This window comes from Hylobates moloch, unplaced genomic scaffold (genome assembly GCF_009828535.3).
Source record: "Hylobates moloch isolate HMO894 unplaced genomic scaffold, HMol_V3 SCAFFOLD_3, whole genome shotgun sequence".
Classification (NCBI taxonomy): Eukaryota; Metazoa; Chordata; class Mammalia; order Primates; family Hylobatidae; genus Hylobates; species Hylobates moloch.
Genome location: NW_026652278.1, coordinates 115,165,137 through 115,191,373, shown reverse-complemented (window position 1 = coordinate 115,191,373; position 26,237 = coordinate 115,165,137). Strand labels below are relative to the sequence as shown.

The 26,237-nt window shown below is 38.8% G+C and overlaps 1 protein-coding gene and 1 long non-coding RNA gene across 5 annotated transcripts in view; one reads left to right on the top strand and one right to left on the bottom strand.

Annotated features, from left to right (window-relative positions):
• Positions 1 to 6,361: 6,361 nt before the first annotated feature.
• Positions 6,362 to 24,255, top strand: LOC131383115 (uncharacterized). The gene is made up of 3 exons (XR_009212895.1): positions 6,362 to 6,418; positions 23,630 to 23,714; positions 24,143 to 24,255. It is a non-coding gene; the product is annotated as an uncharacterized LOC131383115 (long non-coding RNA).
• AFG2A (AFG2 AAA ATPase homolog A) overlaps positions 9,363 to 26,237 on the bottom strand; it is a 392,555-nt gene continuing 375,680 nt past the window's right edge. For 3 of the 4 annotated variants that reach the window (XM_032146808.2, XM_058436727.1, XM_058436728.1), the window contains exon 16: positions 9,363 to 10,782. In XM_032146808.2, coding sequence (XP_032002699.1) covers positions 10,606 to 10,782 — 177 coding nt within the window. In that variant the 3' untranslated portion in view covers positions 9,363 to 10,605. The remainder of the gene's footprint in view (positions 10,783 to 26,237) is intronic. The other variant, XM_032146800.2, reaches the window with a different exon arrangement.

Here is a 26,237-nt window from a genome sequence, read left to right as displayed (position 1 = left end):
AAAAAAAAAAAAAAAAAAAAGGCCGGGCGCAGAGGCTCACGCTTGTAATCCCAGCACTTTGGGAGGCCGAGGTGGGCGGATCACGAGGTCAGGAGATCGAGACCACGGTGAAACCCCATCTCTACTAAAAATACAAAAAATTAGCCGGGCGTGGTGGCGGGCGCCTGTAGTCCCAGCTACTTGGAGAGGCTGAGGCAGGAGAATGGCGTGAACCCGGGAGGCGGAGCTTGCAGTGAGCCGAGATTGCACCATTGCACTCCAGCCTGGGCGACAGAGCAAGACTCCGTCTCAAAAAAAAAAACACCAGAGTTTTTATTAGCATGGGTAACCAAACTTTTTATTTCCTTCATAAATGTGGTTCCTTCCTAATAATTTTATTTGTGGTTTTGTTGTCTTTATTTTTGTATAAATTTAGGGACTGTAAGCGCAGTTTTGCTACATGGATTTGCCCCTGGTGTTGAAGTCTGGGCTTTTAGTACAAACATCACCCAAATAGTGTACATTGTACCAATTATGTAATTTCCCATCCCTCACCCCCTCTCACCCTCCTACACCTCCAAGTTTCCAATGTGTGTGCTTTATTTAGCTCCCACTTAGAAGTGAGAACATGTAGTATTTGACTTTCTGAGTTTTCACTTAAGACAACAGCTTCCGGTTCCATCCATGTTGCTGCAAAAGATGTTTCAATCTTTTTGATAGCTGAATAGTATACCATGGTAAAATATATGCCACAATTTATTTATCCACTCATCTGTTGATGGGCACTTAGGTTGATTCCATACCTTTCCTATTGTGAATACTGCTGCTATGAACATAATGAGTGCAGGCATCTTTTTGATATAACGATTTATTTTCCTTTGAGTATATACCAGTAGTGGGAGCAGGATCAAATGGTAGTTCTTTCAGAAATCTCCATACTGTTTTCCATAGACATACTAATTTATATTCCCAGCAACAGTGTATAAGCACTCCATTTTCTCTGCAGCCTCACCAATGTCTTTTTTTTTTTTGTCTTTTTAATAACAGCCATTCTGACTGGGGTAAGATGATATCTCATTGTGGTTTTAATTTGGAGTTCTCTGATGATTAGTGGTGTTGAGCACTTTTTCATATGGTTGTTGATCATTTCTGTGTCTTTTTTTTTTTTCGAAAAATGTCTATTCATGTTCTTTGCTCACTTTTTATTTATTTTTTAAAATTTTTATTTCCATAGGTTTTTGGGGAACAGGCAGTATTCGGTTACATGAGTAAGTTCTTTAGTGATTTGTGAGATTTTGGTGCACCCATTTCCTGAGCAGTATACACTGAACCCAATTTGTAGTCTTTTATCTCTCACCCGCTTCCCATCCTTTTCTCCTGAGTTCTCAAAGTCCACTGTGTGATTCTTATGTTTTTGCATCCTCATAGCTTAGCTTCCACTTATGAGTGAGAACATACAATGTTTGGTTTTCCATTCCTGAGTTACTTCACTTAGAATAAGTCTCCAATCCCATCCAGATTGCTGTGAATGCCATTAATTCAATCCTTTTTATGGCTGAGCAGCATTCCATTGCATATATATGTGTATATATATATTATAATATATACACACACACACACATTCACACACAAACACACACACACCACAGTTTCTTTGTCCACTTGTTGATTGATGGGCATTTTGGTTGATTCCACATTTTTGCAATTGCAAATTGTGCTGCTACATGCATGAGCAAGTATCTTTTTCGTATAATGAGTTCTTTTCCTCTGGGTAGATACCCAGTAGAGAGATTGCTGGATCAAATGGTAATTCTACCTTTAGTTCCTTAAGAAATCTCCACACTGTTTTCCATAGTGGTTGTACTAGTTTATATTCCCATGAGTTTGCCCACTTTTAAATGGGGTTATTTTGTTGCTGTTGTTATTCTTGTAAATTCTGGATATCAGTTCCCTGTTGGATACATAGTTGGCAAATATTTTCTCCCTTTCTTCAGAATGTTTGTTCACTCTGTCCTTTTGTTCTGCAGAAGCCTTTTAGTTTACTTAAGTCCCATGTCTATTTTTGTTTTTGTTGCTTGTGCTTTTGAGGTCTTAGTCATGAATTATTTGACTAGACCAATGACCAGCAATTTTCCCTAGGTTTTCTTCTGGTATTTTTAGTTTCAGATCTTATATTTAAGTTCGTGATTCATCTTGAGTTGGTTTTCATATATGGTGAGAGGTAGGGGTCCAATTTCATTCTTCCGCATATGGCAATCCAATTTTCCTAGCACCATTTATTGAAAAGGTGGTCCTTTCTCCAGTGTATGTTTTTGTCAGCTTTGTCAAAGATTGTTGGCTTTGTCAAAGATACGTGGCTTTATTTCTGAGTTCTCTGTTCTGTTCCACTGATCTGTTTTTATGCCAATACTATGCTGTTTTGGTTACTATATCTTTGTAGTATAGTTTGAGGTCAGGTAATGTGATGCCTGCAGCTTTGTTCTTTTTTCTTAGAATTGCTTTGGCTATTTGGGCTCCTTTTTGGTTGCATATGAATTTTAAGATGTTATAATTCTGTGAAAAATGATGTTGGTATTTTGATAGGGATTGCATTGTGTATGTAGATTGCTTTGGGCAGTATGGTCATTTTCACAATATTAATCTTCCAATCTATGAATATGGCATTTTTCCCATCTGTTTGTATCATCAATGATTTCTTTCATCAGTGTTTTGTAGTTTTCCTTGTGGAGAATTTTCACTTTCTTGGTTAAGTATGTTCCTAGATATTTTACTTTTTTTTTGTAGCTATTGTGAATGGGATTGTGTTCTCGATTTTCTCAGCTTGATTGTCATCGATATATCAAAATGCCATAGATGGTTTTGTTATGTTTTAAAAAGCAATCTAGAAAGTGTAGTAATTTTCAATTTCTGCTGTAACATATCACAAATTAGTGGATTAAAACACAAATGTATTATCTCACAGTTCTGGAGGTCAGAAGTCTGAAATGAATTTATAAAATGGGGCTGAAATCAAGATGTTGGTAGAGCTGTTTTAGAAGCATTAGGGAAGAATCCCTTTCCTTGCCTTTTCCAGCTTCCAGAGGCCACCTGCTTTCTTTGGCTTGTGGGCCCTTTCTCTATCCTCAAATCCAGCTGTGGAGCATCTTCTCTGACCTTTGCTTAATTGACCGATTCTCTTGCCTCCATCTTTCCCTCATAACAATCCTTGTGACTACATTGGGTCTACTAGAAAAATTCAGGCTAATCTCCTATCAAGATCCTTAATGTAATCACATCTGCAAAGTTCCTTTTGCTATCTGAAGGCTACATAACAAACACATGCATAGGTTCTGAGGATTAGGACATGGACATACTTGGATAATCATTCTGTAGAACACAAAAAAGATTAACTTGTTTTGTTTTAGAGTTTGTTCTTCAAACAATGAGCTGTTGGACTGACCACTTCTACTGTTTTTTAATTTATTGATTTCAGCTTTTACATTTTTTTGAGGTTAATTTTGTATTTTTAAAATATAAGTTTTTAGTAGAATGCTTAATTCAGTTAATCTTATTCTATTAAGTAAAGTGTTCAGGTGTACAAATTATCCTCTGTGTAGAATGTTAATTGTGTCCCATAGATTGTATATAGTACTTTCATTATTATTTTCTAGATATTCTCCAATTTTGTTTTCGATTTTTTCCTTGTTCAAGGAATCACTTAAAAATTAATTTTGAGCTTTTAATTGGTTGATTTTTGTTGTAATTGTTGTTTCTACATTACTTTAGTTTTATGTCGTGGTAGTTATAGAGTACATTCTGCACCATATCTACCTTAGCAAATACATTGTTATATACGTGTGCATGTACCTATAATTATATGTATCATGGGTATAAAACGATGTGCATTCTCTATTTGCAGAATTTAAACATATGTGCTATTAGTTATTATTCAGATCCACTGCATCTTGGAGATAATGTCTACACCAGGTCATAACTTTTTCTTTTTTATAGCAGCATAATGTTCCATTATATGGATGTACCATACTTTATTTAAATAGCCCTTATGGATAGATAATTGAATTGTGTCTAATATTTTAACAAAGCTGTAATGAAAAAATTTTATACATACCATTTTGTAACTGTGAAAGTATATCTGAATGATAAATGGTTTAATGTGGAATTTCTGAATCTAAGGCTACATGAGAGTATTATTTTTTCTTCTTAGTCCCTTTCCTTTGCTCTGTTAATTCTCTTTAAGTCTGACTCAATTATTTTATATTCTGAATCACATCATCCATGTTTTCTTAACTTTTTTTGAGACTTCAAAGCCATTGTATTCTAAACTTTTTTCCTCTTTCCTCAGAAAATGTTCCTTCTTCCAAATGTACCCCAGCTTTCTTTCGGTGTTTTCTCTCCTCCTCCCAACCTTCCGCTTCACCCCACATTTTTGGCATAGTTCCCCTGCTATTTTCATTTGGGATATTTCACTTTGTGACTATTCATGGCCCCAAAATAATCTGCATTCAGTATCTTTAATTCTCCTATTTGCTTGTTGCAATTTTCATTATTGCCTATAATTATGTTGGGTGCAAGTAATATTTTAATGGCTGTGGGTGTATGATAAAATATTTGAATGTATTATTACATGTTAATTTCCTTTGCATTTAGCTATACTTCATCGATTTTTATTATATATGTTCACATTTTAATGCTTCTGGAATCAGAATGTAATACTATTAACAAGCAAATCAATATTATAGTACTTTATCTTTTTTCTAGAAAAAGATGTTTTTAAATAGTGAGGCTTACAATTGATGGTGTATTGAAACCAAGTAAACAAGGTATTTCCTGTCACATTGAATGTGTTGTCAAGCACAGTACATGTAAAACTTCCTAGATCCTTTTTAAGTTGGTCCAAAATTGAAATCTGTAATATGTGTTATATTTGTTCCCTATTTGAAGCATAGATGAATTCTGTTTTTATTTTTTTTCTTTTCATATCCTTGGGTTTTGCTGTGTGTGGGTGTGACACTTAACTGTCTTTCCAGAAATGTTTATCACTAAATCTTGAAAGAGGAACCATCCTTCCAGAAATGTTTATCACTAAATCCTGAAAGAAGAGTCTACAAATTTCCATATGATTTTGTAGGGCTCTCAAAACCCTGTAACATCTCTTTCTGCAAAAATTTGTTGGAGTAAGGGGTATATTTGATAAAGACATTAGGTAAAAGACCTATGTATGCACACAACTGTTATAATGAAAATCCAAGGAAGAAAGGCAAATTTGTAGCATTAGAATTTCTATGTAGACCACATTTGGAAACCAGTGTTAATTTAATCCATACATAATATCAAAGGATGCTTTGGTGTGTGCTCATCTTCAAAGGAAGCATTCAGGAAAACATGACACAATAAGCCAAGACTCTAATAACCTCACATTCTGGAACTTAGTAAAAACAGACCAGTACAATACTTTTATTCTATCTTTACAGCAACTTTTTCTGTAACCTTCTGATTAGGCTAAATTAAACATATGTTCAAGTTTGGTTCTATAAATTAAATCTTTTTTTAATAAATGCAAAATCTATATATTATTTTTAAAACCTGTTTTACACATTAGAAATAAGACAGAACTAAATATTTATTGAGATAAGTCAGGGTAGTTTCTTGGCCATGAAGAAATAAGTTAGAAGCCATTCTAAGTTTTATTGTAAGAAGAAAAAATCGTACTATTCAAACTAAAATTTCCTGGAACACTGAAAAGACATGTCAATGTGAATATCCCTGACATCCGAAAGAATCTGGATCAAAGGCAAACTTTCAACCAAACAGATGCCAAAAAGTAAATTGTCTTCCTAAGACAGGAAGCTAGCCATTTTCTTTCCTTGCTGAACTTAAATTTTCCATGAACTATATACCATTTATTCAATCACACACAAACCCAAATAATAGGATCATACACTGTTTTACATTTTTTTTTTTTTTTAAGAGATAGGATCTTGCTACATTGACCAGGCTGGATTCAAACTCCTGAGCTCAAGCGATCCTCTCACCTCAACCCCACACCGAGTAGCTGGGACTACTGGTGTGTGCCACCATGCCCAGCTTTCATACACTCTTGTAAATACATAAACATGAGACTCTGGGATTAGAAGTAAAACCTTCATGGAGATGAAGCTGAGGTAAACTGTTATTAGTGACACCTGACCTGCTCTTTTGTGTGACTCAGATTTTTACTAGTACTTTTGTAAAAAGGGAACAAGCTTCAAACAGAAGAATTGCATGCCTTTTCAATGGTAATAATGGGCTATGTGGAGATATAAATAATTGGCTTATGGGAGACTAAAGATATAATGTTCTAAAATCTTTAAAAATTCATAACTTCCAACTCCTTTGCAGGACTACAGTGCTATGGAAATAGATGTCTTATTCCCAGACATAACGTCTCCCATCCTGTCAGGTAATGAGAGTGTCATCAACACACTACTTTCAGCAACAAATTTCTCTTTATTTGTTTCCTAGGTCCTAAAAGCCTGATCTCTTATTTGCCTTCTTGCATTTTATTCCATTGTACCCAATACTCCTGATTTTCCAGAAACATGGGGTTGTGGACACTGTGAATTGCATTGTAAATTCATGGAATTGAGTTAAATGATATGATTGTATTGGTTTAAGGCCCATCTTTTAAAAATTATCACGAAATATTTAGGTATACAAAAAGTACAGACTATATTAAATCAGCACCTATATTCCCATCACCCACCCTAAGATATGAAACATTACTGACACAATTGAAGCAGCTCAACTTTTCTCTCCTGAGGAAATTCCTCACCAGTATTTGGTGCTTTTCTATTCATTTATTCTTCCACTATATATGCCCGCATAAACGTATATTTTGCATGCTTCAAATTTTAAATATCATATTCTTCTAAAACATTATTCTTTGTTCATCGGTGTTCCATCCCTATTTCATATGTAGCTCTAATTATTTTTTATTGCCACAGTATTCTGTTGTATGACTATCACATAAATCTATTATTGATGGATATTTAGATTGTTTCCAGGTTCTTACTACTTAAAAATAATGGTGCTATGAACTTTCCTATTCACTATCTCACTACATCAATGTGAGACTTGCTCTGGGATATGCACCTAGGAGAACCGTTAGATTGTAGGGTCTTCAACATTGCTAGATAGCCAGTTGCCTTCCAACGTGGTTGTACCAATTTATGCTCCCATCAGCAGATCTGAGGCCCCACTGCTTCACATCCTGTGAGATTACAAACCCTTGGTAAGCAGGGCATTAGCTTTTGGAATCCTCTGAGATGAGGATACATTCCTCTAACTAGTGCAAGTGCTAGTTAGCCCCAGGGCATTTTTAGCTTGGCTCCATGTTTTTAGCTTAATTTGTAGGTTTTGAGGTTTCATGAATTTGAAGGTAGTGTGAATTCTAATCCGAAAGCCATGGGCAGGTAAGCTCATAGTCAGAATTCTCAGAGAGGTCTCTTTTTTTTTTGAGACAGAGTCTTGCTCTGTCGCCTAGGCTGGAGTGCAGTGGCGCAATCTCGGCTCACTGCAAGCTCTGCCTCCCAGGTTTCATGCCATTCTCCGGCCTCAGCCTCCCGAGTAGCTGGGACTACAGGTGCCCACCACCATGCCCAGCTAATTTTTTGAATTTTTAGTAGAGACAGGGTTTCACTGTGTTAGCCAGGATGGTCTCGATCTCCTGACCTCGTGATCCGCCCGCCTTGGCCTCCCAAAGTGCTGGCATTACAGGCATGAGCCACTGCGCCCGGCCCAGAGAGGCGTCTTTTAAAAAATGTTTTAAAAATCAAAAGCACAGGCCAAGTCAGAAAGGCTCCTTGTGGTCTTCCTGGCCAGCAGGAGATTTTTCTTTTCTTGTCTTGTCTACCCTTGTGCTGACAGTGTTGGTTGTTAAAGAGCTTGAGCATTATGTGCAGAGCTCAGTTGTAACTTCATGTTATATGGGCTGAAGGCTTTGAGTGGCCATTAATGTCTAAACTTGTTGACTGAGACTGCTACCCTCCTCCCCACCACCCAGCCTCCTGCCCCAGAGTCACTTCAAGCTTCTGGTTTTTATTTTTATTGGGAATGAGACTTCTTTCACTTTCTTGTTTAGGCCCTGAGGGATAAGTTTTCCTCTTATTTTCTTGTGCCCTTAGCCATATATTTAATAGGGAAGAAGGTAAGTTCCTCCCTCTTTTCATAATTTTCTATGTAAATAACAACTAAAGGGAACACAGAGCATAAAAGTTTTGAGGTTGTATTTATTTCAATATGGAAGTCTCGTTTTCCAGATCTGCAGCATCCAAGAGAACGTTCTGAACGATGGGAATGTTTTCTACTCTGTCCAGTGTGGCAGACCCTTGCCACATGTAGCTATTGAGCATTTGAAATGTGGCTGATATGTCTGATAAACTAATTCTTAAATATTATTTAATTTTAATTAATTAAAATGGTCAGATACAATTAGTGGTTATTGTATTTGACAACACAGTTCTAAATGGTAATATTCTTTGTCCCCTGGGTGGGTTTATGTACTGGTAAACCAGTGTTGTCTTGAAAATCTGATATTTTTGAGGATGTAAATATATTTGAGGATGAAATAGTTGAGATGTGACTTCAGAATATATGTCACCACAGGGTGGGCATGGTGGCTCACACCTGTAATCTCAGCACTTTGGGAAGCTGAGGCAGGAGGGTCACCTGAGGCCAGGAGTTGGAGACCAGCCTGGGCAACACAGCAAGACCCTGTCTCTCTGTTTTAAAAAAAAAATTAGCCCGACATGGCGGTGTGCACCTGCTGTCCTAGCTACTCAGGAGGCTGAGTCAGGAGGATCACTTGAGCTCCAGGAGTTTGAAGGTGCAGTGAGCTATGACTGTGCCACTGCATTCCAGCCTGGGTGACACAAGACCCTATCTCTAAACAAACAAACAAACAAGGAATGTATGCCACCACAAAACTGTATAGCCCATTATTTTGATAATCAGGTATTTCTTGTCTGATTTGTCTTTCCGGGAATTTTCAAAGATCTACAGTGATCAAGTTTAAGTGCACATTCTTCCCATTGCCAGTTTCTGATCTGAAATCAGAGAATCACTTTCTGAAAGCTTTTTCAAGAGTATTTATGAAGTAATAAAGTGTGAATAAATCCTGAGGATAAATAACAAGAAGCATAAATATACATATTTAGAACGCAATATGATATGCTTAAGATTACAATTTGGCGGCCGGGCGCGGTAGCTCATGCCTGTAATCCCAGCACTTTGGGAAGCTGAGGTGGGCGGATCACAAGGTCAGGAGATCGAGATCATCCTGGCTAACAGGGTGAAACCACGTCTCTAATAAAAATACAAAAAAAAGAAAAAAAATTAGCCGGGCACGGTGGTGGGCACCTGTAGTCCCAGCTACTCAGGAGGCTGAGGCAGGAGAATGGCGTAAGTAAACCCAGGAGGCAGAGCTTGCAGTGAGCCTAGATCACGCCACTGCACTCCAGCCTGGTCGACAGAGCAGCGAGACTCTGTCTCATAAAAAAAAAAAGTACAATTTGGCCTATCTTTGAACTAAAAAGTTTACTGGTACCCTGAAAATATGTATAAGTAAAAATATGTATGCTTCATATGATTTATTAATAGAATTTTATGAAAAAAAACAAAAACAAAAACAAAAAACACAAAACCTCTCCAGGTATGGTGGCTCACGCCTGTAATCCCAGCACTTTGGGAGGCTCAGGTGGGTGGATCACCTGAGGCCAGAAGTTGGAGACCAGCCTGGCCAACATGGTGAAACCTTGTCTCTACTAAAAATATAAAAATTAGCTGCGTGTGGTGGTGCATGCCTGTAGTCCCAGCTACTCAGGAGGTTGAGGCAGGAGAACTGCTTGAACTCAGGAGGCGGAGGTTGCAGTGAGCCGAGATCGTGCCACTGCACTCCAGCTTAGGCGACAGAGTGAGACTCTGTCTAAAAAAAAAAAAAAAAAGACAAAACAACAACAACAAAAAAACCCAAGCCTACTGCTCTAGGCTTAGAGTGGGCTTACACTTTCAAAGGGCATTGTATTATACAAAATATCTCTCAAAAAATTTTTTTTGGCCATAGGTAGAGATTAAGAAGGCTAAAGCAAAAATGCACATATGAATTTTAATGATAAGATATATATGCATATTTGAAAACAAGGCCACATAAGCCTGGCTGGCACATTGGGCCATTTTACTGGCTGGCCTTCAAAAATAAAGATTACAAAAAATTTATCCACATACATTTTTTTACATCCCTGTATAAAATTTATGCCAACATGTCTGGCATTTTAGAAAGACACTCAGATTCTGGAAAAAGAAATCACTTCATGGGATGAACAGACTAGGTCGCAAATGAAAAAGCTAAACATTTGTTTTTTAAACCGCACCACAAATTTCCAGGTAAAACTGATTGAAACTTATGCTCAGAGATATTTTCACTGCACTTACATGACTTGAAAATCTGTAAGAACCAAAGCCCCTAAATTCTACTGAACATACTTCAAACATTTTGCCTAGTAAAAATTTTTTTAACACTCTCAAAAAATTTTAAAAAGAAACAAATTTTCTCTGGAAAGGATTTTCAGCATCTTGAATATATATATTTTCTCAGAGTGTATGCAGCCCACTACTCTCTTGATAATTTTCATAAAAACGTCTCAATGACTCAGGAATTCTAGGTGTCACAGTGCTTAAGGCCTGAGTGAAATGTCTTTTCATGATGAGATTGGCTTGAATGTCTTCTTCCAGAGCCAGAAGAGCTGCCTCTCTGCAGATGGCTACAATCTGAAATTTTAAAAAATAAGTAAATAAAAGGAGGTAGAAAACAATCAGTACTCTTTTAGAAACATAATATTCCAAATATTCATCTGTGGTACCTTCTATAACTAAATGCCCATTGCTAAAATTTATCTTCAAGAATTAGTCCACTCAAGTTTTCAAAAGGATAAAAGGTAATCATATACAGAGCATTCTGTTCTTTCCTTCATCCCAAAGCAACGTATTAAGTACTCAGAACCAGGAGTGCCAAAAGATATCTAAGAAGTGGCATTTGCTTTTAAGGGCATTTGCCCTTAACTGTAAGGGTAGGTAGCTGTGCACGCACATACTTTTAACAAGGGATGGCAAAGGATGCATGTGTCTATGTGGTGGGGGGAGGCGGGAGCCAACGGTCACGGGAGGGCAGAGCGGGGAGATATTCTGATACAGAGTGAGGCCCTGCTCATCAACACACCGTGTCATAGCACAGAGTTTCCACATTCCTTTCAACCTTTGATGTATTACCAACATGTAAAAGCATTTCTTTATGTGTATCTCTTTAATGAGTTCTTAAATCTCAGGAATATCAGATAGGGTTGTCAACATTTACTTTGGAGAGCTGCATTAGAACAGAGAAGTGAATGCTGTTTACTCAGCCAGGAAAGCTGGAAGAATTGAAAAGAATCTGGGGAGGGGGCGGAATGGATGCAGAGGGAGGAGGGAGGAGGCAGTAGGAAAACGGAAGGGGAGGAAGGTTCAAGAATCCCGAAATGTGTTTTTAAGCTCTCTGGACTTCAGACAGCGGAAGCAGGCTGATGCCAGTGTCATTCTAAAGACACATTATGGTAGTGAATAGAGCTTGTGGGATGAAAAGAGATATTGTGATTTTCAGGGCAACAGGGAAAACAGTGATTGATATTGACTGCGCCCTTATATCGGTAAATGAAAGGGCCAGCTGAAACACATTTGTCCAGCCATTCAGCGTATTTTCTCTGTTTGTTCACTCACTGAAAAGAGTTCCTCTGCTTATGCTGGGCTAATGGCTGCCAAAGCAGTTTAGTGGCTTTTTAGGGGATTTAGCAGCATGTTTAGGGAGCTTTCAAAAACATGCATAGATTTAGATGGCTTTGTCAAATTACGACAATGTAACTATTAGTTCTGGGCTTCATTAATGAGTGCTGAAGTTAACTATAGTGGTTATGCATGTTAATGTTTTTCTGAAAAAACAGGGTGGCTATCATCTTGTTGAAGGAAAAAACAAAACTTCAAGGGATTAGTAAAACCACTTTATCACATGTTCTGGTGCAAAAAGAGCTCTTTTGAAAACAAGAATGTGATAATTAATAAGCACAGTAAAAGCCTGTGAAATGCCCAGCATGGTAAACTGGCTATCTGATGGTTCCACTGTGTTCTAAGGGGACCTTGGAGATCTCTACAAAAGGAGGTGAAGGGACCAAGTGGGAAGAGTCCCCACCCACAACCCTCTGAGCAGCACTTCTTTCATCTGGACAAGATTTGAAGCAATGGTTACAAGGCTAAAAAGTCTGAAGAATCACTGGAAGAGGCAAAGAGCACTACATTTCCTGCCAGGTGGCGGAGCTCTCTTTCTCTCTCCTGCATACCTCCCCCACCCCTCATAGCTGAGACTCCCTCAGAGAATATAGAGCCTGGCACATAATGGTTGGAAACATTTATTGAGCACCTACTATGTGAGTGGACAAATATTAATTACTGTACTATTTCATTTGCTATATGACTGATATCTCCCTGTTTTTGCACAGTGCAGTGATCTTGCTAATAGGGGTATATGTAAAGTCTGATGGAAACACATCCAATAGAGTGGCCAGATGAGCATGTGTACCATGGTGGCCAGGGTGGGGGTTGGAAAAAGAGCAGGGTTGAAAAAAGAGAGGTAACCAAAAGGCTGCCTGGAACCTCTCAAAGTTTCTGGGTTTTGATTCACATGGCCAGATGGGTGGTTTGCCCTGCTGGCACATCCGAGGAAGGGAACCAATTGTCAGATAGGCTTTCACTGTCAACACACAGTCATCAAACTGGCAGAAGAAGAAATGGTTGTACTCCTGTAATCACTGGAACCTCAGGGAGCCTAACACAGCACGGTAAATAAATATAGGTAGTGGGAAATGTTATATCATTAGGGCCTAGAAGGCTGTCCTTAGGGTCAGTTCCCCTGGGCATTCCTCTTTGCAGATCCACTTTCTTTCCTTCACATTTGCTTCTATAGATTTTCTCTCTCTCTCTCTCTTTTTTTTTTTTTTTTGAGACAGAGTCTCATTCTGTCACCAGGCTGGAGTGCAGTGGCGCAATCTCAGCTCACTGCAACCTCCGCCTCCCGGGTTCAAGCGATTCTTCTGCCTCAGCCTCCTGAGTAGCTGGGACTACAGGTGCGTGCCACCACGCCCAGCTAGTTTTTTGTATTTTTAGTAGAGATGGGGTTTCACCATATTAGCCAGGATGGTCTCGATCTCCTGACCTCATGATCCGCCCGCCTTGGCCTCTCAAAGTGCTGGGATTACAGGTGTGAGCCCCCGAGCCCGGCCTGCTTCTATAGATTTTTCTATGAACTATAAATTGTTGTTTTGTGGTAGCTTACATGGTAACGACAAAGCAGGTATTAGTGATCAGTTATGGTCAGAGAAGTAGTGACCACCTGAAATGTGGATGTTTGTAACTTGGGGCCTCTAGTATATATGTCAACATTTGGGAAAAATTTCCCTACTATATTTAGTACTCCCCTGACTCTTAATAAACAATTCCATCTAGCTTGGAGAACTACGAAACTGTGAGATATAGAAAACTTGGACAGAGTTTTGACTAGATCACTAATGGCTAGATTAGATAGTGATGACCTAGAGAACTTCTGAGAGTTAATGAAAAGAGAAACATGGGTACTCAAGGACCTCAATATGAACGTGTCTTCTGTGTAGAGGAAGGAGTGCAGCTGTCTGTATGTCCTAGGGCGGGAGAAACACTGCCTGAATTCAACATTTGCTTCAATAAACATTACTCTGTTTCTTTCTATTTATAAAGGATGCTCTGAAGAACTAGTCAATAAGGTTGTCTTCTTCTGCCACTCTTACTTTCCTATCACATTTACTTAGCAATATACCGCCAGTAACTGAGGGAAATGTAACCAGGACACTACAAATAATTAGCCAGTCATTCTTTCATCAATCAACATCCACTGAATAGCTACTCTGTGCGATAACGATATTAAGCCAGGTGGAAGATCCAGGCATGACTAAGATACAGTACCTGTCTTCCCCTGCTCACAAACCAGTACTGGATGCATGTAAGTTAAATGCCGTGTGTGCCATGGTATTAGAAGTACTTTCAGGGAGGCAAATGGAAAGGGCTTTAGTGTGGAGAGAAGGAATAAGTTACAGCTTTGGAAACCAAAGTGTGAAGAACAGAACTGAGACATGCATACAGGTAAGGAAAAGGAATAAAATGAGTAGAGAAGCAGCAAGGTGGGAAGAAAGAAAACACGCATTACACTGAACTAGCCTCAGTAGACAGAATGGAGAAATTTTTTAAAAAGAATAATTCTACCATCAAATATAACTAAAATTAACAATGACAGTGTTTTCAAAGTCATGTGGGCCACAATGACAGTGAAAGCTAGTCAATGCCAGTCCTCTCTAAAGCTCTAAACCAAATCCACAAGCAGCTGATGCAGAAGCAGCTGACAGAGCACCACTCCTAAAAGTTCCTTGTATTTTTTCCTCATGAAAAGGCTTCTCAGTAGAAATTCCAAAAGCAAAAGCATTGACTGGATTATTGGTTCTTTTCTCCTACCCCGAATAAAAAGGTAGATTTGGAAACAGATGTATTCTTAGGATGTCCATGATGGCTGGTTTCTATTTGCTCTGGGAACCGCTTACTGTGGTATGAGTTCCAAGATATGATATAATACCTCCCAAGAAAAGTGCAGCTCTCCTGCTCTTCTCATGATCTATGCTAGCATTTCCCTTAAGAAATCAGTGTCTGTTCAGGAGAAGTATTCCATGGTCAAATAAGTTTTGGGCAACACTATACAGGTTGAGTATTCCTTATCTGAAATGCTTGGGACCAGACATGTTACAGATTTTGGAATATCCGCATTCTACTTATTGGTTGAACATTTGTAATCTGAAAATCTGAAATCCAAAATGCTCCAGTGAGCATTTCCTTTGTGTGTTATGTGGGTACTCAAAAGTTTTGAATTTTGGAGCACTGTGGATTTCAGATTAGTGATACTCAACCTGTATATATTCTGTTCCCCATGGTGCACAATAGAATTTTAAAGGTTTTACAAAGGCTTCTAATGATGGTCAGTTTGATTTTCTTTAACCCAATGCAATGGTCTGAATGTTTTTCTCCAAAATTTATATGTTGAAACTTAATCTCCAATGCTACTAGTATTAAGAAGTGAGGTCTTTAGGAGGTGATTAGGTTGTGAGGGTTCTGTATTCACTGACAGAATTAGTACCCTTATAAAAGAAGATTGATGGAGCTGGTTGGCCCCTTCCACCATGTGACGACACAGCTAGAAGGTATCTCTATGAGGAATAGGCCCTCATCAGACACCAAATCTGTTGGTGCCTTGATCTTGGACTTCCCAGTTTTCAGAAGTGTGAGCAATAAATCTGTATTATTTAAAAGTTGCCCAGTCTAAGTTATTTTGTTATAGCAGCCAGAATGGACTATGACACTCATTGTTTCCCATAGAACGCTTCCCCTCCTATTTCTGGCAGAATATCTATAAATGGTTTAATGGTGATCTTTGGCACACACTTTGGGAGATACCAAACAACTCAATCAGGACACATTATGGCTCTTGCTTATTAGCATAGCTTTTTACTTTTGCTCTCCCCTATTCCAAAATAGAAACAGGAAGGGGGTGGAGGACAGAAACACAAGGAATAGACAGACATATAGACATATTCCTTGTGTTTCTGAGAAGATGGGGAGAGGACCTGAGAGACAGAAGGAAGGCCAGTGTGTTTAATGGGTAAAAGGACAGCAATAGTGGTAGCAGCCAAAGCACTTACTTGTGCTCTGGTTATATAAATAGTCAAGGTATGTTTGCTGAACTGAATAGTTACTTAACTACAACTACATTTTCAAAAAGATGCATGCTATGTGCATCTTTCCCAGATTTGGCCAATCTACAGTATTTTTAGTTACTTATGTTTCATATGATCTAGATAAGCAGTCCCCAACCTTTTTAGCACCAGGGACTGGTTTTGTGGAAGACAATTTTTCCACGGACAGCAGGTAGAGGAGTGTGGGTGGTTTCAGGATGAATCCGTTCCACCTCAGATCATCAGGCATTAGACTCTCACAAGAAGTGCACAACCTGGATCCCTCACATGCACAGTTCACAATAGGGTTCCCACGCCTATGAGAATCGAATGCTGCCGCTGATCTGACAGGAGGTGGAGCTCACGTGGTAATGCTCACTTGCCCACTGCTCACCTCCTACTGTGCGGCCTGGTTCCTGACATGCCACGGATCAGTACTGGTGCATGGCCTGGGGGTGGGAACCCCTGATCTAGATGTTGTCAGGTCTTCTTAAGTTCTTAGAATGAAGAGAAAGTAAATAACTAAAATTGTTTAATACTGTGATATATGTTCATCTCAAGCTATGTTTTCAGTTTGGAGCACTACTCTGCATTTAGTTCCTTCTGTAGAACTAATTTCTAACATAAATTAGAAATTCTAGCAAGAATACAACCATGCTTTTGTTATTTTTGAGAGATGCTTTCTTAGGTATCAAAATGTATCCCGCAGGAACAGGAGCTTCTTTGTTGTATTGTCATAGAAAAAAAAACTGCACTGGAATTGAGCACGACTTCAGAAAATTTACAAACAGTGCAGTAACATATAGTCATGTGTTGCTCAACAACAGGGATACGTTCTGAGAAGTGCATTGTTAGGTGCTTTCACTGTTGTGTAGATAGACTGTCCTTACACAAATCTAGATGGTAATAGCCCATTCCATACTAGGCTATAGGGTCTATCCTATTGCTCCTACACTACACACCTGTACAGCATGTTACTGAATACTGTAGGCAGGCAACTGTAACACAACGTAAGTATTTGTGTATCTAAACATAGAAAAGATACAGCAAAAATATAATAATCTTATGGGACCACCATTATGTATCTGGTCCATTGTTGACTGAAATGTCATTATGTGGTGCATGACTGTATATTGTTTTGGAGGATTAGAATGGAATCTTTGCTAAAGAAAAGAATATTATGCAAATGGCAATTTATTGTCTCACTTGATGAAACTAACCTAAGATTATGGGATTTTCCTTTCTGTGTTAAGCTTTGGAAAAATGAGGTCTTTTCAGATAAATCTGTCAACATATCTCTCTATTTAGGAATGAATACTACAGAAACTGAGGGAAAAAAACCCTTCAATTTAAACTAGGACCTTTCTCATTACTAGCTGTAAAGTTTATGGGAAAACCTAATGACATAAGTATGTGTGTGTGTGTATCTACACTGAACCCAGGGACCACCACAAAGCTCATCACTCTGCTGGCATCACATTCAAAATGCAGATGGAGCTGGGTGTAGTGGTGTGGGCCTGTAGTCATGCTACTTAGGAGGCTGAGATGGGAGGATCATCTGAACCCAGGAGTTCAAGGCCACGCTGGGCAACACTGCAAGACTCTGTCTCTAAAAAACAAAAAGCAAAAGTAGATGAAGTCTGGAACAGTTTCAGTGATGGGGGAATTCAGCTGAATTTTTCCTATGAGGCCATAAAGAACTCTGCTGAGTACATGTATAGGTGAATAGACGAGTTTGAATCACAGACTGTCTGGAATGTTAAACTAACCCGTTTAGAGAGAAAACCTGGGTCGCTCAAGCTCCTTAACTTCTTTGGCAAAAAGGATTTTGGAAGCTTTCCCCTAATCCCTTCACCATCTTGTCCTCTTCCCCCATAGGCTGCAGACTACATCATAGAAATGAATTATTAGCCAACTACCAGCAAGATTGCTTTTGCTATTAGGCTGTAAAAACAAAAACGTTTTGGCTGGCTCTATAAATCTGAGTATTTCATCTTATTCAGTTTTGACTAAAAAATTGATACCCGACCAGCCTGGTCAACATGGCGAAACCCCGTTTCTACTACAAATACAAAAAATTAGCCAGGCGTGGTGGTGCATGCCTGTAACCCCAGCTACTTGGGAGGCTGAGGCAGGAGAATCACTTGAACCCGGGAGGCGGAGGTTGCAGTCAGCCAAGATCGTGCCATTGCACTCTGGCTTGGGCAACAAGAGTGAAGCCCCATGTCAAAAAAAAAAAAAAAAAAAAAATTGATATCCAAGCTTTAGAATATATATGCACCCTTTTGCAAAGGTAAAAACATTATCTGTTTGTGAAAATGAGAAAATGAGACAAAAAACTAGCAGAGTGGGCCCAAGATCTCACTGTCAGAGCTAGACGAAGACATGCCTTTGTTTCAGTGGCTATGACACTAATTTATTTGGTGCCAACATGTCACAAATTTTGTTTCCATTTGTTCAGTAGTAATAATAGATCTGACGATTGAATATCTGACAAAAACATAAAACAACAAAGGCAGGATCTCACAACGTGAAGGATTTAGGCATATTTGAAATGAATTCCTAAGACGTAGGAAAAGATCTTTAACGAAAATGTTTAGAAATCCTCATAGACACTGAATAAAATAGTAATTAGTTTCAAATGTGGGGAAAAAAGTTAGCAATGAAAGCAAAGGGACATGTAAGTATAAAGTTTCATGCTATGCTAGCTCTCTGAAAAAGCAGTTCCTTTATAACAACAATATAGCAATAACTGGATTACGCGAGACAGCTCCACTTGTGAGCAGTGTGGGGAAGCAACTCTGCGGGATGAGAAGGCTCTTGACCATTGAACCTTGGGAAATCTAATTACCTCACTTTTAAATGCAAAAGGGCAAAAAAGGCAATTGTGCAGAATTCTGAATGCCATGAAGAATAAGAACAATGTCTTACTTCACTGTGGAAAAAAATGAAACCTCTTATACATTGCCTACGGTTCTTTCTCCCAATTCATGAGACAAGAAGAGTTTAAACAGGTGGCTCAGCTTAGCAAAACAGAAACAGGCGTATTGTGAAAATTAAAACCAACATGGTTTCTAAGCAAGCAGTAATAATTTTAAAAAATGACGTGATAAAGAGTAACAGTCAAGGCAAAGACTGTTTACCAAAAACTAACCAACAGGAAGGAAAAGCTGAAAACGTTGGGCCCTATTCTGGGTATTCATTCCCGCTGTGCTTTAACTCTTCCCATGTTCTTTTCAGTTTCACAGTAGTACTAGGGGCTTTTCTGGTGCGCTGACAGATTAGAAACCCAATTGTAAATTTAAGCAGTTGCTTCCATTTCCAGATAAGACCTGGGTAGTGTCAGCATGTCCTTGCTATTGGCTGTAAACAGGTTACAATAATGACAACAGGCAAACATACCCATGAGAGTGGCACGCAGGCGTGGGAAGAAGGGATGCTGCTGTAAGTGCACCTGGGGAGTAGGGGAACTAAGAACCGCTCCCTTCCAATAGGGATGCCGAAATTCTAACTCGACCTTCCCCACTACATTCTTAACTGCCTCTCAGAGATTATCGATATCCTCAAAGAAAGGTGGAAGGGTAACAAAGGTCCGAAGGTGACTTAAACAACTACCTAAATTCTGCTTGGATCCTGTTATCCCCTCCCCACACTTCCGGCAGGCACAGGGAACACTTGGATCTGTGGAGAAAATGAAGCCAGCACTTTAAAATGTGTCAGAAGATGAAAAGTAGTTCCTGATAGCTGAATTTATGCACCTAGTTTAACCAGCATGTGGCAGGGCAGCTTAAAAGTTCATAGGAAAACTACAAGTGCATCCTAAAGATTGTAATTTAAGAGTACACACAAGGTCATGGCTATGCAGCAATTTCTTGTGTGAGTGAGTGAACTGCACAGTTCAGGCTACAGTATCAGACGGGACCAAGCTGGAGGAGGGAGACACCCTCACGTCCTTTTTCTGCAGCTGCACACTGAATCCACGCATTGGCAGAGATGTCGTCTCTGGGCTCGGTCACGGCAGCCTGGCTGCTGCCCCTGCTGTTTTGCATGAAGCAAGCGCGCCTTCCACTGAGGCCGAAATGTGCTTCTCAGCTTTTTTGTATTTCAAGGGTACTAAATAGCTTTAAAGAATCTACCAAAAGAAATGGGCTGCAGTGCTTTAAAAAGTCTTAGGTATTTTCAAGAAAGTGGTTTTGTTAAAAGCATCTTCTGTCTGGAACACCTGTGACCTGTTGAGCTTAATTGGGCTGCAGCTGGCGATGATTGTGGTGCAGCCGCTGGAGGGCCCAGGCGCTGACATTGTGTTCCCTCTGCTCACCCGCCCCCTCGCTTTTCTTTTCACTTTCACAGCCTTGCGACCTCCTTCCTCTGTGTGTCTGAGGGATTAGGAACCCAGTAGAGAGTGATGTCCTGCTGTTTGCGAACACATGCACTGGAGGTGCTTCAACGAGGAGGCTACCTGGGAGATTATGTGCTCATGTGGATGCAGGGGGAGGGCCCTTTACCCAGGCCCATTGAGACCTGATGAAAGGTGCTTGAATGGCCAGGCATGAAAGATGTGACTGAAGAGAGCACAGCAGGCTCCTGGCTACAGAGCAGCAGATGGAAGTCAGACTATCACAGGCACAAACAGCAAGGGGTGCCCCAAACTGCCAAGAAAGCAGCTCAGAGAGTAAAATGGCATTGGAGAAGGGAATTCAGAGGTAAAGCAAGCAGCACTTATTTTTAAAATGCCACTTCACTGAAAACCATTTAAGCGGTGAGTAGAGGAGTATTTCGAGGACAGATTTCAGATTTAAGGCATTACCTAACTTTTGCTCTTGGGCTAAATTCCCTTGAATCGTCTGCAAAATAGGCTTCATGATAATTAATCCATCTGGGATTATGTTAAAGTCATACAATCTAGGATGCCATACATAAGAAAATAAAAATTTCTGTAAAGACACACTCAAAGCTTAATGACATTAGAGAAGGAGAACACACTTGGTTGCTTAATTTTGCTGATTCAAAGCTGGTTTTGTTTGTTTGTTTTTGTTAAAGACAGGGTTGCTCTCTGTCACCTAGGCTGGAATGCAGTAGTTTGAACATGGGTCACTGCAGTCTCGACCTCCTGGGCTCAAGTGATCCTCCAGCCTCAGCCTCCCAAGTAGCTAAGACTACAGGTGTGTGCCACCACGCTTGGCTTTTTTATGTTTTATAGAGATGAAGTCTTACCATGCTGTCCAGGCTGGTCTCTCACTCCTGGCCTCAAGTGGTCCTCCCCAGCTGGCCTCCCAATTGTTGGGACTATAGGCGTGAGCCACCATGCCCGGTCTTAACGTTATCTTCAGGTCTTTGAAATATATAGCTAAAGTATATATTCAGTGTATAGCCTTTCATTATAAACTTGCATGGTGAAGCCTAGTTTTTCCTTTTTAAAATTGTATTTAGTTATTTGTTTTAGGAGACAGGGTCTTGCAATGTTGCCCAGGCTGGTCTTGAAATCCTGGGCTGGAGCAATCCTCTTGCTTCAGCCTTCAAAATAGTTTTTGTTTTTTTAAAAATTTATAAAATGGATTATTCCACAGAGCTTTGGGGCAGAAAAGATCTTGAGCTTTTATTTCATTGTTCTAGCATTTGCATCTGTAGGGATTTTAAATGTTTCTAACTTTAATTGAATAATAATAAGATAAAACAGAGTATTTTTAGTTTTAAAAATAACATACCAATTGGTATGGGAATGGAGAGAACAGGAACCACTGTGGTAGGGAAGGAGAGGGATAAGAGAGCAAACAGATGTTGGGAGCCCCTTATTCTTTCATTTATTCAAGAAATCTTTATTGATCACCTACAAGGAAGCAGGCACTGGGGAATACAACAGTAAAAAAACAGTCTTGCTTTCATGGAACAAGGTGTGCAAAAGCACTGGCTCATCTACCTACTCTTCAAGGTTCAGTGCAAATGTTTCCATTGAGGAGGCATTCCTAGAGGTGACCTCACTGCCTCCTCATGCTTGCTTGTTTTAGGATCAGTATAGTCCCATAGGTGCCTGTACTTTCTGGCCATATTGCAATTGTCAAGATACAGAGATATTTGTGTTAAATGTCTATCTCCCTTCCTAGCACAGAAATTCCATAAAGGCCCTGCAGCCTTGGTCCTGCTCTGCTTCCCAGACATACCAGGTTAGCACATGGCTTGACCTACTGATCAACTCCAAAAAAAAAAGGTCTCCTGCTAAGGTCATCTTTGAACAAAGATATAAACTAGTTTTTGCCTTAGAAAAAAAATATGCACACATATACACACACACAGAGGCAGCTCCTGTTGGGACAATTATAGTCAAGATAATTGTCTACTACAGACTAAAAAGGCAAAAACGTATCAGGCACAGTAAGTCATCCTATGTTGAGGTTTGTATTTGTGGGCCCTTGTGGGGCTGATGTCCAAGCTATAGCCAGAAAGCTGACAGCTCTGGAAGAGGCACCACACTTGGGTAAAAGCACTCATGTGATGGGAGAGCTTGAGGTTGGCCCTGGGCAAAGAGGAGAGGAGGACAGGGGATGTCCTTGGGAGAAGAAAGCAAGCAAAGTTCCTGAAAAACTTCAGGACTCCTCCCCAAGTCTAGAGTGTCTCAACCTCCTTGCTGGTGCTCTGTGAGCTTGGGAGGAAGCGGCTTGGGGGAAGGTGTGGGTGAGTGTGTTAAACTGGTTTTAATATTCCCCATGTTTCCTCATCTGTCAGACTTCTTTACTGCCAGCCCTCACATCTTGCCCCATTGACACACACATAAAGCTGCCTCCTGTGAAACTCTGTAGTTTCACCTGGGTAGTCTAGTTTGGGACTCTGGTCTCTCTGAGCACTTGTGTGGCATATTTGGTGGGGGTGGGTTGTTAGAGACTTCTCTTATACCCAGACCTAATCTGTAATGCGTGTCTTTCACTACTTTCCCATTCTCCTATCTGGTGTAGGCTGGCCTGAGCTAATCAGCAGATTTGCTTGGCATCCCTAAATGATTTTACATTTAAAGAAGATGGCATGGTGTTAATGGCTATCTGTGTTAAACAGGGGGAAAAAATGACTTGACAATCTGTAGCTAGCTAAGGGGCAGGTGAAGATAGGTCCTCGTGAATAACCAATAAGTATACCATTAGCACATAACACAGAGTGAGAAGAAAATACAATTATTTATATTACACTTATTTTATGCGTGTCATACTCATTGACAGTGGTATGCTTTTTGGAAGAAAGTTCTTTTTTTTTCCCATCTAGCATATAAATAAATACGGATGTAAATGAGGTGAAATCACATCATCCCAATTACATAAGATATTCTGAAAATACCCAGTATACACTCACGTATCTTCTTTATTTTTATATTTTTAAGGTGGTCTCTGCTTCCTCTGACTTGTAATACTTATGTTGTTTATAAGCCATTTATTTAGAAGCTCATATTATATTATTTTGTTTTAATTTCAAATAATAAAGCAATCTTTGTTACATGAACTAGATACTATTTCAATTGGTATTTCACTAATTTTGTGTGTTTGTTGGCCATATAGTAAAGATTCTTAACTGACAGTCTATGGATATCTAGATGGATCTAAGAATACATTGAAACTTATGAAAACATATACCCATGTATACATATTATATATTTTTCTATAGAGAAGGTTCAAAACTTTCATTATAGTCTAAAAAGGATCCAAAACCAAAAAGGGGTTAGGAATCACTGCTCTATAGTAACTATATTTCAAATCTTCTTAAATCCTCTGAATGCTTCATAATAATACCTGCTTTCCCCTTTCCAGATGACTTAGGCCAGAATACAGTTTGGCTGGAATTATCACAGTTGGGGAGTACAGAAAATACAAAATGGAGGTAATCATGCTAGAGGTGAGTGGGTTTTATTTTGTTAGATCCTCCTCTTGTACCCTAGAAAATTTCAACAGCTGCTCCTAAGTATAACTAAATGCTTGTTTAGATCTTTATCGACATGAAGAGAAACCTAAAGACCTGTGTCTTATTTTCATCTACTAAAAAAAAAAGATAGGATAATACAACTGAAAATTTAAGCATACTAGTTAAGGAATGCAAAATCCAAGTTCCCAAGATAAGATTAGACTTTACAAGTGGCATGTATTAACTACGTGTAATTTCATTTAACCTGTGAGTGAATTTAAGTGCATACAGGTTTTGATGTTTGATAACAATGCTATATACTGGTTATTTAGAAACTGAAGGAGTTGTTTCCTTATCTGCAAAATTATATGGGCTGTTGTCTTATAACGAGTGAGGTACACTCTGAACTCTATTTCCTGCAGGTCCACTAAAAAGGAAACAAAGAAAGGGCAACTTCTGATTTTACTGATCTGAAAGCCAATACCGAGATCCAGCTGTTGCATTTTAACAACAACAAAAAATTATATATGTGATGTAACAGAAGGAAATAACACATACGTGTAAAAGCCACATAGGCCAAATTTTCATTATAGTTATTCTTTGTTCAGGCCAAGGTGGAGAATAAAGATGATTCAGTTTTTGAAAACCTTAACCAAAATACCCACGCATTTTTTTTCCTCTTCTGATCATTGTCTATTATTTAGTGTATATCAAACTTAAACATTCTTTCTTGACTATTATTACCTAAACTCCTTTGCAAGAATGTTAATAAGAGAATAAGGTTTGTGTCGAGTTCAGCAATGAGAAAAGCCGGAAAGTCTCCTAAGGAAAGATTTAAAACTATATGCTTGTTAAGCCTACATTAAAAATTATGAGAAAGGCTGTAATAAATAGCAGGCCACAGATATGCAAAGAGTTGTAGAAAAAGAAGGGCAGATGAAACTACTGTTGATCTAAGTATGATGAAACTAATGTTGTTGATCATGAATAAATCATGTTTTAAAATTTCATGTAAAAGGTGTAATTAAATTATCACTTGATAAGGTTTTTTGGTACTGGAAATGCAGCAGTTGGTATACTTGAAAAACTAATGGTGAATTTTTAAAGGATAGATTATTCATCTAGTTTTTAAAATCTGAAGACCGAAAGTTGAGTAAATTTGAGTATGTACATTTAGTAAATTTTAGGACTGTACTCATATACTTTACATCACCATTTTAACTAAGTGAACTTTCTTCAGATTTCCAACCATCAAACAAACAAAGTATCATTGGAAAGAGACCAGCAGACATTTGTAACTGAGCAGAAATTTTTCAGAGATGTGAGTCAACTGGACACAAGGGGATTATGATACAATGGAAACTATTTTGCAATCTTAGTCAATGTACTCTCTATTATGAATGGTAATACATACACATGAAAGCACCCTATAATGTTGTAAAGAGGAGATAATTGAAACAAGTGCCAAGCATTTCCTCTTTAGGCTGTACTTTTTCATTTGGAGATCTAATCACTAAACTTTAGACAAGCTACACCTTGGTAGCAAGCATCTCCATTTTAGCATGCTGGCATCTAACTGGAAATAAAACCAGACCCGTTTTGACAGTGTATTCAAGATATCTTTTGTACACATTTTAAGTTACACTGAAGAATGTGAGAGCCAGTAGATATTCTTAATTACTTCACAAGTCTGTCCTACTTCCCAACTCTCTTCTCTTTGAAATAAATATATGTGTATCTATATGCATGTGTGCACAGACACACACACACACACACACACACATTTGCAGATGCATATAAATTCACAAGATGTGGTGTAAGTTTAAGCATTATACTAAAATGTGATGTACATGTTGCCATCAGTAGTTCCAAGGCCCACCACTTGTGAATCTTTTAAAATTAACTGGGCTGTTATGATCCTACCACTCTGGCAGCAACCTGGCATAGCTGTGCCTTTAACAAAAGAATTCTGTAATAAAACGAGATTTTACATGCTGAAACAAAATATTTTAAAACATCTTTCTGCTGATTGCTCATTTTAATAATATTTGTGGAATTTAAAACCCCCACACACATCAACAAATGTTCCAATGGAAGATTACATTAAGTTTTGGGTTAACTTCAGAATTATTAATTTTTTATATCAATCTTTTAATGAACACTCTTGATTTGTTTTCTTTAAGAAAAATCCCAAGTCCTGAAAAGACTTTAAGGCTATGTACCTTTACGTGCTGTAATAAACATGACTGGGGTAACTTTAAGCAAAGGGGACTCATGAGTAGTTTTCACACTATCTGTGAATGTCTCTGAGCAAGGTAGACTAAATTCTGTCTCAGCTACTCCTGTTTCTCCAAATATGTGCAACCAGTTGTGACATCTGCTGTATATTAGGGCTGAACTGCTAGGGATAGAAAGCTAATTTGAATCCAAAAGGAGTAATTTATTGTAATGATATTATTGGGTCGAACTGAACTTAAAGAAAGCAGTGTGGCTGGCCTCAGCGGACCAGCTGGAAGC